Source organism: Phodopus roborovskii, unplaced genomic scaffold (assembly GCF_943737965.1).
Source record: "Phodopus roborovskii unplaced genomic scaffold, PHOROB, whole genome shotgun sequence".
Lineage (NCBI taxonomy): Eukaryota > Metazoa > Chordata > Mammalia > Rodentia > Cricetidae > Phodopus > Phodopus roborovskii.
Window position 1 is genome coordinate 11,589,789 of NW_026125397.1, and position 14,773 is coordinate 11,604,561.

Below are 14,773 nucleotides of genomic sequence, written 5' to 3' on the forward strand. Positions count from 1 at the left end.
TGCAAGCAGCAGAAGACACTTGGCTTGAGCATTGGAAACCCCAAAGCCCACCCCTAGTGACACACTTCCTCTAACGAGGCCACGCCTCCTACTAGTGCCACTCCCGGGTGACCAAGCATCCTAACCTATGAACCTATGGGAGCCATTACTCCCACACTCCTCGTGAACAGGAAATAAGAAGACTGCTCTGTGACCTGGTTGGGCCTGGGGGCTTGTTAGCAATCCCTGAGGACTCCCTTCAAATCCTGTCATTTGGCCAAAAAGCTCATTCTTTCTAGGAAACAACATCTCTGTCAGCATCATACCCTCATCACCAAACTCTCAGAACTGTAAGAGGTTCAAGACTTTGCTTTTTATAATCCAGTAAGTTAACGGCCAGTTGCATGGATGCTGACAGAAGATATGACCTTCCCAAATCATGCACAAAGAATTTTATAATTCATGTCCATCAAGCAGCATGATAATCAGTATAAGATTGAGGTGATGGAGTCAATAGGTTCAAAGAGATACTTTTACACACAATGGGTTTTATCACAAAGGAAAATAGGTAAACTTAGAATGATCTTTTTTTTTTTTTTTTTTTTTTTTTTTTTTTTTTACTCTGAAGAGAAGACACAATTTTCCAAGACTGTGTGCATGCTTGAGCTCTGTTCTGTGACTTGTAGGAGGAGCCTGAAGAAAATCTCTTCCAGATTCCCAGCTCATTAAGGATCAGGTCCATGTCTCACTTAGATAGACATAGAGAATGCAAGAGTTCTAGGGAGACACTCCTCAATAAGTGTATGCTACAGAAAAATGAAAATAACAAAAGCAACACTGGCCCTCCTAAACCCCACATATCAACTTGCTGTTTGTACTGAATGCATTCCAATTTGTGGTGAAATATTCATGCCACGATAGACTGAATGCCTGTTCTTTCATGTGTGAGACCAGACATCACTATGAGCCCAAGCTGAATTCAAACCCATGATCCCTGTCTCAGCCTCAAGAACAGTAGTATTAAAGGTATGTGGAGTTTTGTGGGTTCCAGTCCATGAGTTATACACAAACTTTAAGGGGTTCATAGACTTTAGCGCTCATCTGGTCCAACTCTGACCCATTTCAACAATTTACAGCTTGAATGGCCATCAGAGCACAACTTCAATATCATGAGTACCATTGATATTTCCTGTTTTCTTTTCTTTTTAATTTGCTTAACTTCACATATAGGCCCAACAAATCTTCATGGCTAACAATGTGTTAGTCAAAACAGTTCTCCTGATAAACCCATAGGAAGGTTGAGGCAGTTGATTAAAGGGGAGATTCTAAATTTAGAGGTTAAAAGGACAAAGTAGATCCCTTTCAAGCTATTCAGTTCAGCATGATTAAAACTTGATTAAGTTGGTCCACAGAAAAGTATTCTAAGCACATCCCAATATGCCAAGAAACTAGGGAATGAGTTACAGAAAGGAGGCTGGCGTACCTTAACATTCATACATACATTAAGCTCCACTTTGTTCCATGACTCAAGCTTCTTAAGAGACTGCCATAACAACTAAACTCCATCCTCCTAAGAGCCCGTCTACAATAGCTTATGAAGAAAGGGATAAGAGCCAAATTCCAGGTTGGCCTCAATTATGTGTAAATGTCAATGTGCTTTTCCCACACAAAGAAACATATGCAGGTCCCGAGGCAGACTCTGTTAAAGGAACAGTCAGGTTCTTTCTAAGTTTGTTCACCCCAAAGGACAGACAGGAATGTGCTGTTTCTGTGATTCTATTGCTAGATAGAATCACAGATATGTTTATCATTCCATTATAATTCTTTACACTCTAGACTTTACGTGTGCAAACCGCTCTGTTTTAGAGAAGACTTCAGTGTTTTAGCAAAGTACAAATAGCATCAGTCTAGTGTTATCGTGTCATGTGTATGTTCTGGATTAAGGAACTTTTTTTTTGTTTGGATTATAAACCACATTACTTGATAAATATCTGAGAAAAATGGGAGTGGGTGAGTTGGAAATGAATGTGAACTTCACTTATTCTGTGAATACAATCCTAAGAGGGGAAATGCTTTTTGCAAATGTTTAGTTTTCTAAGTATCTTTGTAATGGAGCAAAACCATATTCTTGCAAAAAAAGTGCCAAAGTTTTCATTTTGGTGTAATTTATTCTCTTTTGGTCAGTAAGGTCACCAACGAGGTCAACAGCTTCCTTGCTAACACCCACCTCCAGTCCACCCTTACACTGCCCTGAACTTTTTTATGCTCGGCTTTAACTACAAAGGTTTGGGGTCTGTTTGTTTTATTGTTTGTTTGTTTTGTTTTGTTTTGTTTTAACTGTGAGAACTGCCAGAAGTTTTATGGCTCAATGGGTAAAGTGCTTACCATGAAAGTGTAAGGACCAGAGTACAAATACAGGACACATAGAAAGCTGGGGTTAGTGGTAGTTTGTAATCCCAGTTCTCCTAAGGTAAGCTGAGAGAGAACAGGTGACCCCTGGCGAGCTACCAGGCAAGCCAGCTTGGCATGTATATGCAGGGGCCATCGAAGAGACCCTGCCTAAAGCAAAGTAGATGATCAGGACCAATACCCAAGGCTGTCCTCTGAACTGTATACATACCCACACATAGGCACACATCACTCAATCACACACACGCACACACGCACACACACACACACACACAACCCATATACACATAAGAATGACTAATGTTGGGTTTATGCGCCTTTTCAAGAGAAATAGAATAAAATGGCATAGAAAGGTAATTTCTCAGTCATCTCTAATCGTAAATAAACATTATCATTTATTCCGTATCTCTTTGAATAAAAAGTACTTGGTATTTCCAGCATACCATGTTAGAAGTTCACCTAACATCAAAGGCATCATATTCAAAAGATAGAGCTGCTTATATTGGCACCTAGGTAATACAGTGTTAACATTTAATTTCCTGATGCTAAAAGCAACTCTACCCTCAGCTTTTAATGTATACTGAGTATAGAACATAGTACCTTAGAAGATATTTCTGTCCCAAAACTCAAATATTCAATCCAATCAAATAACACACTCAGTACATCAGGCAGTGACATTAACTCATTCTACTTTTCTACATCAAACTCAATACAGTTTCTCGTTGGAATCCTCATTTTTCTTTCACTAATAGGGAATCAAGATTTGAGGGAGTTTTCTCAAGGGAAGTAGTGGCAACCTTGAGTTACCTCCCAGAGTTTAGTGTCTAAGACTGCTTTATTGCTCAGTCCGTGTATTTAAGGTTAGTCATAAGGAGATTGGTTGGAAACTGGCTCAAAACAGGCTCATGCTGGGCAGGAAGAGGTCAAGAAAATTTTACCAGATTTTAAACTTAAAAAAAAATCTTCTAGCCACTTTGGCTAAACAAACCCAAGACCACCTACTCCACTATTTCCCTGCAGCTATCACAGGGGGTAAAAAATTCTCAACAGAATGAACAGGAAGGAGGTGCTTCTGATGAGGCACCACTAAGGTAACCATCTGGATTTTATGGCTATTTAATATATGCCAGAAACAAAATTACATACTTTGTCATATTATAAACATTAAGTAGACCAGTCCACAGACCACCTACAGTTCCCTTTCAGAAGATACTGCAAATTTCAAACTACAGATCTTTGTTAGGAGATATTAGGAGCTATTCCTACTGGTAAATGCATGAGGAAAAGGTCACCTATCAACCAAAACCATTTGTAACTTATGCAGAAAATGAAGGTTTTAATTTTATAATAAAAAAGCTTGAGGGCCAACAAGATGGCTCAGAGGACAAAGCACGTTGTGCCCAAACCTAACAACCTAAGCTCAATCCCCAGAATCCAGAGTCCCTACAACAGTGGTTCCTTTCTTCTATACACACACACACACAATTAATAATAAATTAATTAAATAAAAATTTACAGGAGAGAGCATTAAGAAAGGCCTACAACCTAAAGTCACATTAATTAGAAAGTTATCTATCTTCTATCAACTTTGAAGCAACTATGTATGTTTAAGCTTTGAGTGACACTTCTGGAATAAGAAGCCGAACTTACTGATAAGTGTGAAAATAAACCACACAGTTGGAAGAATTGATATCCAGAAATCTTCAATTAATTAACTTGTAAGGACAAAGAGTAAAAGTAGTGTTGTGATTTGGATTAAGTTTTGAGACAATTCACAAAAAGGGTTTTAACCAAAAATTTCATGTTCCAATTGAGTCAGCTATGAAGATTCATACCCATTCCAACAGAACCTCAAAAACTTAAAAATAAGATGGTGCATAACAGAAATACTGCAAAGAAATCCTCCTTGGATACTTTTAGATTTTCCCCCAGAGTAGCACAAATAATATCCAGAGACCCAAACAAGACAACCTGGAAAGGTTTCAGAGTGCCAAAATCCAGTGCCACGTGACAAGACAAGCCGAACTCTGTGGAACACCCGGCCTCCACCCAGAGCACTAGTCTTTCACAGCTCCTAAGCCATGTAAGTTAATATCATTAGTTCATAAAACTCGGCAGTCACAGTAAAATAATAATAATAATAATAATAATAATAATAACAACAACAACAACAACAACACAAATAAAAATAGGCTCTGGTTAAAAAGAAAGGATCCATTTACTGCCTACCCGCTGAGGTTCATTTGACCACCAAAAGTAGAAAGCTATCAGCATCTAGAATTAATGGGTACAGTGGTTTTTCAAAGAAGATATTTCTACAATGGACACAATGTAGACTCAGCAAAGTTTCTCCTTCAAGAAAAAATATAGCATCTTTTCAAAGAGCACTGATCAGGCTCAATAACATTATGGGGCCCTCGGGGATATGAGCAGTTGTCCCTGCTTCTATCAGTTGTTTCTAAACCAAAAACTGGGGGGAGTTAGTTAACTTGACCAACAGTCAAGTTTTAGGAATGCAAGAGCAAATCTGAGGTGCAGATGCAGGGCTCGGGCAAAGGCCCTTGAAGGCGATGGGGTTGTAATCTCTGCGGTTCTCCTCTGAGCCTTCCTCCCAGCAAACATGGCCACTGTTATTACTGACTTGCATGCACTGTTGGTTAAACATTCCTTTTCCTAAAAGCTCTCCATGAAATGAAATGAGAAATACCAAGTACCACATAATCTTTAGAAATTCTCAGGAAAAGTTTATTGGTGACAGTGAAAACAGATACAACTAAAAACCAAACCAAGCAAATTTACAAAATGAAAATATTCTAAATCACTCTTAATTGCCTATTATATACCTGGGAGATATGACTAAAAAGTTAACAATATTTCCTTTGTAAAAAATATAAACACTGAGTCCATCTATATGTATCTGTCCCTGAAATTTAACAAGGTTCAAAAGACATATCAAAATAGTCTCTAAAACAAAGACCATTTTGAAATTATTCAATTTTGATTTATAGCAGTTATTTATATAAAAATTTTAAATCAGCACAGGTCTTCCAGATCAAACACACAAATTCACATCCAAAAGTCTTTTCCATAAAATGCTTATTCTTTCTTGATTGTCAACATAATTTTCATTCTTGGCTTGATTTTTCTTCCTTGGCAATTCTTTTTGTTACACCACTAAAGTATTTCTCACGAAAGGAATTATGACCTTGGTATGGCAGAAAATGATCACTCAGCAGGTGTGAATACTGGTCCCGGTTCTGGTAGGATAGAAAATGCAAAATATAAAGACATGTAAATTATTTCTTCAGTTTCTTTAACCATGGCAGTCATTCACTCTAAGTGAAATCACCGCCAAGGTGCATTTGCTTGGCATTACTGTGAACACACATTCTACATCTGCATCACACTTGAGAATTCAAGGCAGCTTCACTTTACTTCACTGGATACTCCGAACTCTGCATGAAGGAGACACTTCTATTACTCAGGGCAAAGAGAAAATTCCAGAGACTACAACTACCTTGTCATTCCCGGTTTAACACACACTGACATCTTCAGGGCTATGGATAATACCAAAGAAACTTCTACTCAAGGAAAGAGGAATGTACCAAGGAACTGTGGTGGTTCTGTGATGTCATAAAATCACACAAAGCTGTACACTATATCCACATCCATTAGAGCAACAACGGATTCTAACACAGGAGATGCCAATGCAGGGTGAAGAGTGGGTTCCATATGCACAGACTTCACAACCAACAAGGTCTGGTGCTCAGACTGATAGTCACTGAGCACTGGGAAAGTCAATCTGGGTCAGAATGACCAGCATCCCAGTTTAGATGAGAGAAGACTGCTGGAAACCATGAAGCAATAGCTTCTCACTCAACTTCACAAACGATTTCAACTTGTGAAACAAATTTAAGTAAAAGTAAAGTTCCATGTCCTATGTATTTCTTTAAACTCATAGTCACTTACACATGGACTTTTAGGATTTAGTTTAAATTTACATATCACTTTGCTGAACGATACCTTGCTTTGTTCTCTGGCCCAAAAGAATCAGAACACTGACAAGTCCTTCCCAGCTCTGCCTTTCTGTCCACTACTCTCCCTATGGCCCCGTAAAGCCACATGACCTCTGAAAGCATACCGTGGAGCTTCATGGAATACCCTTCCCAGTGAGAAGGACTGGGGGACCAGAAACATGACTTCATCAAGGAGGGAGAGCAAAAGCCAAGTATTGTGGAAAACAGGCTTCCTTTACACACTACAGAGATAGTTTGACAAATTATCATTGAACTAAAGGAGACTAATGAGACAAACATACTACAGAACCAAGAAATGTCCAAAGTGCACTATAGGCACTGATGAAAATATCACACCAGTATTTTGAACAAGAAAAAGAAAAATGGAACTCTAAGCAGTAAGTGCAAAATAAGCCCTAAAAGACTGTTATTTTCCTCAGGCCCTAGAAACAAGGCAGCAAAGACAGAAAGGTGGTCTTGGACTATTAACCACTGAAATGCAAGTGCTCAGGGAATAGCCTCATTCTCTTCATATCACAAGAAGCAGAGAGGAATCTGTGTCCGGTACATGCCTGAGTCCTACGCTCACAAGTCCACTTTCAAGATCACCTATCCCCCAACTGTGAAACAGAAATTACACAAACTCCTGGAGCCCCAAAGCTCTAAATCCCCTACACAGCCAAGGATCTGGCAGTCTTGCTCTGAGATAAGCCAGACAGCTCAGGGACTGTGGCTATAATTTCCACCTACGCAGAAACACCCCAACTGAAAAATGTTCCTCTTGGAACATCCATCATCATATACACAGAAATGCCACATAAAATAATATCACCACAGTTCGAAAAAAATAACAAATTTGATTTGTGTTTCCTCTTTTTTCTCCTCAACCATCGTCTTCAGTTCCCTTTACTGGGTTCACACTTGAGATGATGATAATCAACTCTGCATATTTTCCATCATCTTCACTATTCTCTATTCACATCCGCTGCTCAGGAATATCTGGAGGGTTTTTGCTTCGTTGTCCTATTTTGAAGGCCAGCGTGTTTCTTTGAATGGGGAAGAGTATCCTCAAGCAACAGTCTTTGCTCTTCCTCATTCCCCCAAATATGCCTGGTGTCTGACTTTTGTTTTTCTCTAACAGTTCCAATCCTGTCTATAGCTGTCAACCACGGTGTCATTTATATATCACAGAACCTCAATTCTGTTTTAATAAACATGAAATACTGCAAGCATATGGAAAAAAATAAATAAAAAAGCACATAGGAAACACCCAAAGTGAAAACTGTGGTGACGAAGATTAAAGGACAGCTTTGCCCAATTCAGTAGTCATAGTGCCATTAGTACAGTAGCAATCAGAGAAAAAGAACAAAATATTACATCTCATTACACTATTGCCTGCTGTCATTTCTTAACCAGTAACTAAATGTCAGCAGGAAAACACAGACGCTAACAGCTCTCAGACCTCTTCCCATTCAAAGTCAGCAACTGTAAATGTTTCAAGAAATAGACAAGTTCATTCAAAAAAAGAACTAGTATGGATTTGTTATCAACTGAGTCTTGTCTAAGGTAATTACTTAATTTTCTGCATTCTTTTCATCTACATTTTGGCGACGGAGAAACAGATTGAGAGAGCTTTACCAATCTGCCACAAGCCATGCAGCTGGAATGCAGTACCACCAGACTGTGGCCAGAGTCAGACATCAAAAGCTCATGCTTTCTTCATTATACCCCTGTTCGTCTTAAAAGCTACAAGTTATGCGAACATAGATAACTGAGTCCATTTCCCACATGGCAGATTAGTGGGTCCTTTAAAAATGGAGTTTGACTTTTAGAGGCCATTCCTCCTGAAACAGCAACGTTATGGTAGCACACACTTCAGATCTCAACTTTAAGGCAGAACCCTTTTACCACTTTCCTATCAGCACTGCTAATTCTAAACATAAGCCATCTAGGAATTCTACCGCACTGGCCAAAGGAGCCTCACAAGCCAATGGTTCACTTCTATGCGCACACTACCCTCTGCTGGCGGACAAGGACAGTCCTTCATGGTATTTCCTGATGTGGACTGAAACCGTTTCCAGCTGAGAAGACTGTACATTCTGCTTCATTTGCTGTTTGTAAGACTTGACTGTTCAGAACGCCTACAACCCTCACATGTCCAGTAGGACCTTGTTACTCACACAGCATTATCATCTGTGCACATCATTTCACTCATAAAGAATGATGTAAAAATAGGAAAATATACATGCACTTCATAGAGTCTAAACTGTGTGTAAACCAGAAATGCAAGTCATTCTGTAGAATGAGAAAGGAAGCATTCACAAAGTCATCAATATTCAAGGGAATTGTGTGTGTTAACGTATTGTTTTCAGTTTTGAGGCAGTGTCTCTATTTACAGCCCACATTGTCCTTGAAATCGCCACCTTCCTGTCTTTTCCCCCAGAATAATCTCCAAATTATAAGCATGCATCATTACACTACATAATTTTATTTAAAATTTTGTACGACTTAATGCTACATAAAAAGGCAGGATTAACGGAATTTAAATGGCATTAAAAGGAAAGTCCTGTAGTAACATTAGAAATTGCCATTTTAAGTAGAACTAATGGCACTTTGTATTAAAAATACAAAGAATGTATTTTTAATAGTGCATCTCAAAAAATAAGGCACACTGTTTAGACTGAAAATTTTCCTAATCATCGCCTTCACTCAGAAGTTTGCCATTCTCTTGATCATCTCCTCCTCAAATAAGGAAAGATATTAAGTTTTCCAGTTCAGCTGCTTTTTTTAGTTTGTTTTACACAGAAAGTAAAGCCTACAAGACACTATAGGATTAAAATTGTGTGTCCTGATGACTTTTAAAGAGTAATGGTAACATTTTATTATTATTTAAACAGGGAACTCTTAGCTAGCTCTCTAATTGCCTGTTCCTAGTCTTCCTTAAGATGGTGTAAATTTTGTTCAGTTTGACTGTTTTAGTTTAGATGAAGGGGCCCATATAATCATTGAACAGTCACTATTTGTTGCTGTGCACTCGCACATGGTGAGGGAAAGAATGGAATTCTGTGAGTTCACAGGTCCTGGTGGGAGACAGACATACAATGTTAGCCCTCCAGGCACACATTCACACTGGTATTAAAGGGTGGGGTGAGACAGCAACCATGGGAATATAAAGAAGTGAAAGGGAAGGGCAGGGTTGGCTTCTCTAAGGAAAGCGCACTCATCCGAGCGCTGCAGAATGAAGGTAAACCTTGGAGTGGAGGAAGACACTCAACAGATGAGAGTCAATGTAAAGACACTGAAAACAGAAAGGCGAGCCCACTTTAGAACCTGAGGAGACTGAGGGCTAAGGCTTACTGAACAAAGGATGATGTGACACCAACTGCACATTGCAACATTGCCAGGAACAGATCAGAGTGATCTACATGTTATATAAGAATCTGTAAATTGATTCTAAACTTCTCAGAGTCATCAATACAATTTAAAAACTAGACTTTTGTTATCTATTCCCTTTCTGAAAAATATCCTGGCCACTGTCCAGGAAATAGTGGAGGGAGAATGTGCAGAATTAGAGAAGGCAGCCAGGAGACTTACATAAATAAGGGAGTATGGTTTCTTAGGAGAAGGAAGAGGGGAATATAAATATACACAGGAACAGCAGCAACTCAATCATCCCAATCTAGATTCCTCAGAAGTCTTCCTTAACTCCATCACCTCCATGCCAATTATCCGATCTCCAACCACACTCTTAATTCACTCACATCCTCTGCAGTTTCATATCCTATGGCTTCTGGATCATAGCTCATTGTTGCAAAGTTGTTTGGGGCCTCCTCAGAGCATCCCACAACTCAGCCTTACCTACGTCCTGAAGCCAGGGTACCCTTCATGAAACATCTGTCACCCTGCCAATGAATATCCTTTTCAGGCTGGTCATCACTGGAAGGATAACCCGAACCTGGTGTATAAGGCCTTTCATGTGGGCAGCTCTGGTTCTTCAGGGACACCCGGACGCCGAGCATTCTACTGAAACTGAAGTATCAGGATTCCCTGTATATCCCACAGCCCTTCTCATCCCTCTCTATCTTACTTAAAATGACAGCTACCTACTAAGTGGCCCTAGCTTTTGCCTCGAGCATTATCTGCTTTGTATTTATGCAGCACCTCTCACACATCTCTACAAAGCCCAACACCTTTAAGTTGGAACCATTTTGGTGACTTCCTCCTAAGGAACAGGCTCTTAATGGATAAGGACTAATCCTGATCTGCTTAAGCACAATACTTGACAAATAAGGTCCCACGCATGCAGGTCGATTGATGTGAAATGCAACGACGTCCTCTGGGAGAGCATATAGTCAAGTTAAGGAAAGAAAAATATACAAAAATAGGAAAGGTTAATAAGTGTAAATATGCTCAGTGACACTTCTCACAGCACCTCCTTCAGAATTTCACCTGTGCTCAAATATTAACAGTATGTTTAGTCTCTCAGCAAAAACTCAGTCACAGGGTACCAACGTCCTCAACTTCCTCCCCACACCGGACACCTAATCTCTGTGGCTCCTGCTGACTTAACCCTGAAGCCTCTTCTCGTTCACCACTGAGTACCCTTAACCAAAGTCAGTATTCTGCTTCACAGTGCTTCTCCCTGCTGAGCTAATCTTACAGGATTTCCATCAGTTAACTGATAACCACCAGTCAGATACCTAAGGACAACAATTAACTTCTACACTGCTTGCTCTAGAGGCTTTGGGGAGTGTTCACCTCATACTGTCAGCAAAGACTACAGGGCTGGTGAGACAGAGTTAAGCAAGTGTGAGGAAGAAGGCAAGGGGATGGAAGAGAACAGCAGCAGGTTGGCTTTCTGTCTCCTAATCAGCAAAGAGTGGAATGAAATGTGAACGACAGTACTGGATATAATGGACCTCAGTTCAGCTTCAGGGTAATTACCCATGTCCGGCTTTTGTTTAAAAATCCTGCTCTCCTTATCAAAGCTTTCCACTGTTCTACATCTGGTACTGGACAGTAGCCATAGAAACCACTTGTGCTAAAGTTATACAACTATAAACAGCACTAGGCCATTTCCAAACCAAGGACAAACAGGTCAAAAGTCTGGTATCTACTACCATTATTTCTGTGGTGTTGTTCTTAATGGGAACATAGTAAAGGTGAAATCTTTATCCTTACATTATATATCCACATTTATTCAGCTCCTTATAATAATTATTTAATATATTAAGTTGTCTAAAATCTATGACATTACATTAAAATTTTATCTAGAGTCTCAAAATGACTGATCATTAATAAATAAACTTTGGGTATTAACATTCAGCACAGAATTCCTCCTAAGTGTAAGATGAACAACATGGACATGTTCATGTTTAGCATGATGATACAGAAGTATGACTGATTTCCACATGTATGTACTAAAGTTCATACCTTTATAAATGCAAAACTCAATGTCAAATATTAAAATAGCCAACACACAAGATAAAAGTTTAACATCAATTAACTAAATACTGCATATATTTAATTAGAATTAACAAGAACCTTTACCTTCTTAAAGGGCAAAGGATAAATAACATACAAAGACATGTGCCTATATGCAAATTAACACTTCCAACTTTAGTTCTGGAACAATATGGATCATGAGTGATTTTTTTTTTTAATATTTCCACAAACAATTAAAAGAAAAACTAGTAAAGATGTACATGTGTGTTAAGGCAAAACTGTTTAGCTTAGGGGCAAATTCAAAGGCAAGCAAGACCTGGCTCTTGCATAGGTCAGAACTGGGCTATAACTGCTGGAAGGACATATTTACAACAACAAACTTTTCTAAATGTTTGGAGTACTGCACTGCTCTGTAATCTTGACCTCATAGTGAGGATAGGCACATGCACTTCCTAAGTATTTACCGACCTGTACATTTATTTGCTGAGGAAAACGCAAATAAAATCCGAACACTGGATTCTAGGAGTCATAAAGTGGAAAAGGGATGCAAATTCATATTTGAATTGGAAAACATTTACAAAGCAATTTTAAGTCAAATATCTATGGGTATAAAGAGAAAAAGCTACAAAGTAGAAATTCTGTCACTCACACAAGAGTCACAAAGGAAGCTCCCGAGACTGTACACCGTGCCCCATTTCCTTCATCAACGCATGCACTGGAGTGCCTGAATCAAGTGAGCCCCACCAATGACTATTACACTATGTTTTAATACATTTTGCTATCACTGCTCTAGAGCTTGCAGAATCCTTGTCTACTCTGACGTTAGTGAGCTGCCTGCCCCTGCACAGTAAGACTTAATAGCTATTAGCATGTGTGGCAAGATCCATACATCTGAACTCATCACCCTTGTGGGACTGGTGAGGAGCTGACCAACTCATGGCTTTGTCAGTTTGCTTACCAAATCATTGAACTGAAGAGGAACAAAAGAAAAAATGGCGACTCTCTAAGATTTAAACCCAAGGAAAAGTAAGATTAATAATAAAACCAAATGTCTAGGAACTGAATTCAAACAACATGAGACATGGCATTACTATGCCCCTGTCACTTTCTCAAGACGTCTTCAAGTGTGGCATGCCAAAACAAAATGTATAGACATATTCTGACTTCCCATGCAAAATATTGGAAAGGTTATCTTTTCCTCCCTCATATGTCATATTATGACAGCAATGAACATTGGACAATTAGGCCTAGACAGAGTTGGTGTTCAATTATTAGTTCTTATATAATGTAATTCTACTCAATTTTATTAAACAATGAATGAGTTACCATCTACCAGTAAGTAAGGCACAAAAGCAAATCAGGTACACATGCTCTACTCCATGATGATAACGTATTTATATTTAATCAAGTATCTACTGCAGAGGAGCTGAGAAAGGTTGCTTGGGGGGGGGGTTCTTTTCTTTCTTTCTTTTTAATTTCAAGGCTCTGAAGACATGTGGCTCCATGATTAAAAGAGCATATTATTCTTGCTGATGACTAGAGTTCAATTCCCAGCACCCACATTAGGTGGCTCACAACTACCTGTAACTCCAGCTCCAAACTTCTGGTTCTAGTAAGTTCTATCATCTGGTTCTAGTAGGTTCTGAAAGAAGCCATTGAAAGCATACTGCTTCTATGTAGCTTGCACTGACTGCCTAACTGTTGTATACAATCTGCTCTAATCTAGAGAATTAAGGAGATTAGAATTCTTTTATTTTTGGAGATCAATATTTTATTCAATGAATTTTATGTAAGAAAATGTTTCATAGAGTCATCACAACTATACACAGCACCATTAACTGTGTGCCAATAAGAACAGAAGAATTAACCCTAGTAAAATATATTATATCCTGTCACGGCATCCTGAAATGGTGGCATTAACTCAAATGGATTGGAGTGTTTATAAACAAGCACCAAGAAAACATGGCACTTAATTCACTTAGTTTCTAGAATGTATCAATGAAGGACAATAACAACAAAAAACTGGATTCTTATCAGGCATCTTCATAATATTGACATGAAATAAAGAAATCTAAAACTATGGCCAATGATATAAAGATACAAATATCCATATTCATTAGACAATTTTATGGCTCATTTCTACATTTTAAACAGTGGGAGAACACTTTAACAATGTATCAAGTAACCCTAACTTTAAACTAAGTGCAAACAAAAATCTAAAATTAATATTCATCCACTGCCAAAATCAACAGCACTGAACAAGTCTGAGAACAATTTGTCAGACGTGTGAGAACTGTTTGACAATTCTGTCTACGCCTGTGTTACAAAGGGCTGCGGTCCTGATGTAACTGCAGACACTGCTCAGCAGGAAACAGAAGGCAGAAGTGAAGAATGAATAAAATGAAACAGGACAGAGGAGCACATCAACATGACACTGACAGTCATTCCCACACTGCTTACTTAAGACTTCTTACTAATGAGAGCCTGTACCAATGTGACCATTAGGAGGAGGCTTTCCCTTATTTTAAAAGACATCGGCTTCACCCAGGTGCGGTGGGACAGCACTGAAGCAGCAGCAGGCACACCTCTGAACTGGAGGCCAGACTCATCTACATGTGAGTCCGGCACGACCAGGACTACAGTGGGACACTGTCTCAATACAAGCACACATGCACACACCTGCCTCAAAGAAGAACAGAAATAAAATGAAAATGGGAAACCAAGCCAGAAGCAGCCGTTTCTAAAGGCTGATACACCAAAGGACAGTGAGCTTATCATTTTAATATCCAATAAGACGCTCAAAAGCCTGTTTTTCTTTGACTTTGAGATAAATTTGCTTACAGAAGTACAAATAAATTTGTAAGAAAATTTGTAAGAAAAATGGTAGACTTTCTTAAACTAAGCCCAGGAGAAAGCATATATAA

General features: G+C 38.9%; 1 protein-coding gene across 3 annotated transcripts in view; it reads right to left on the reverse strand.

Annotated features, from left to right (window-relative positions):
* Positions 1-5,134: 5,134 nt before the first annotated feature.
* Positions 5,135-14,773, reverse strand: part of LOC127215097 (tRNA (guanine(10)-N2)-methyltransferase homolog) — a 65,265-nt gene continuing 55,626 nt past the window's right edge. For 2 of the 3 annotated variants that reach the window (XM_051175482.1, XM_051175483.1), the window contains one exon: positions 5,135-5,645. In XM_051175482.1, the coding sequence (XP_051031439.1) occupies positions 5,514-5,645 (132 nt within the window). In that variant the 3' untranslated portion in view covers positions 5,135-5,513. The remainder of the gene's footprint in view (positions 5,646-14,773) is intronic. The other variant, XM_051175481.1, reaches the window with a different exon arrangement.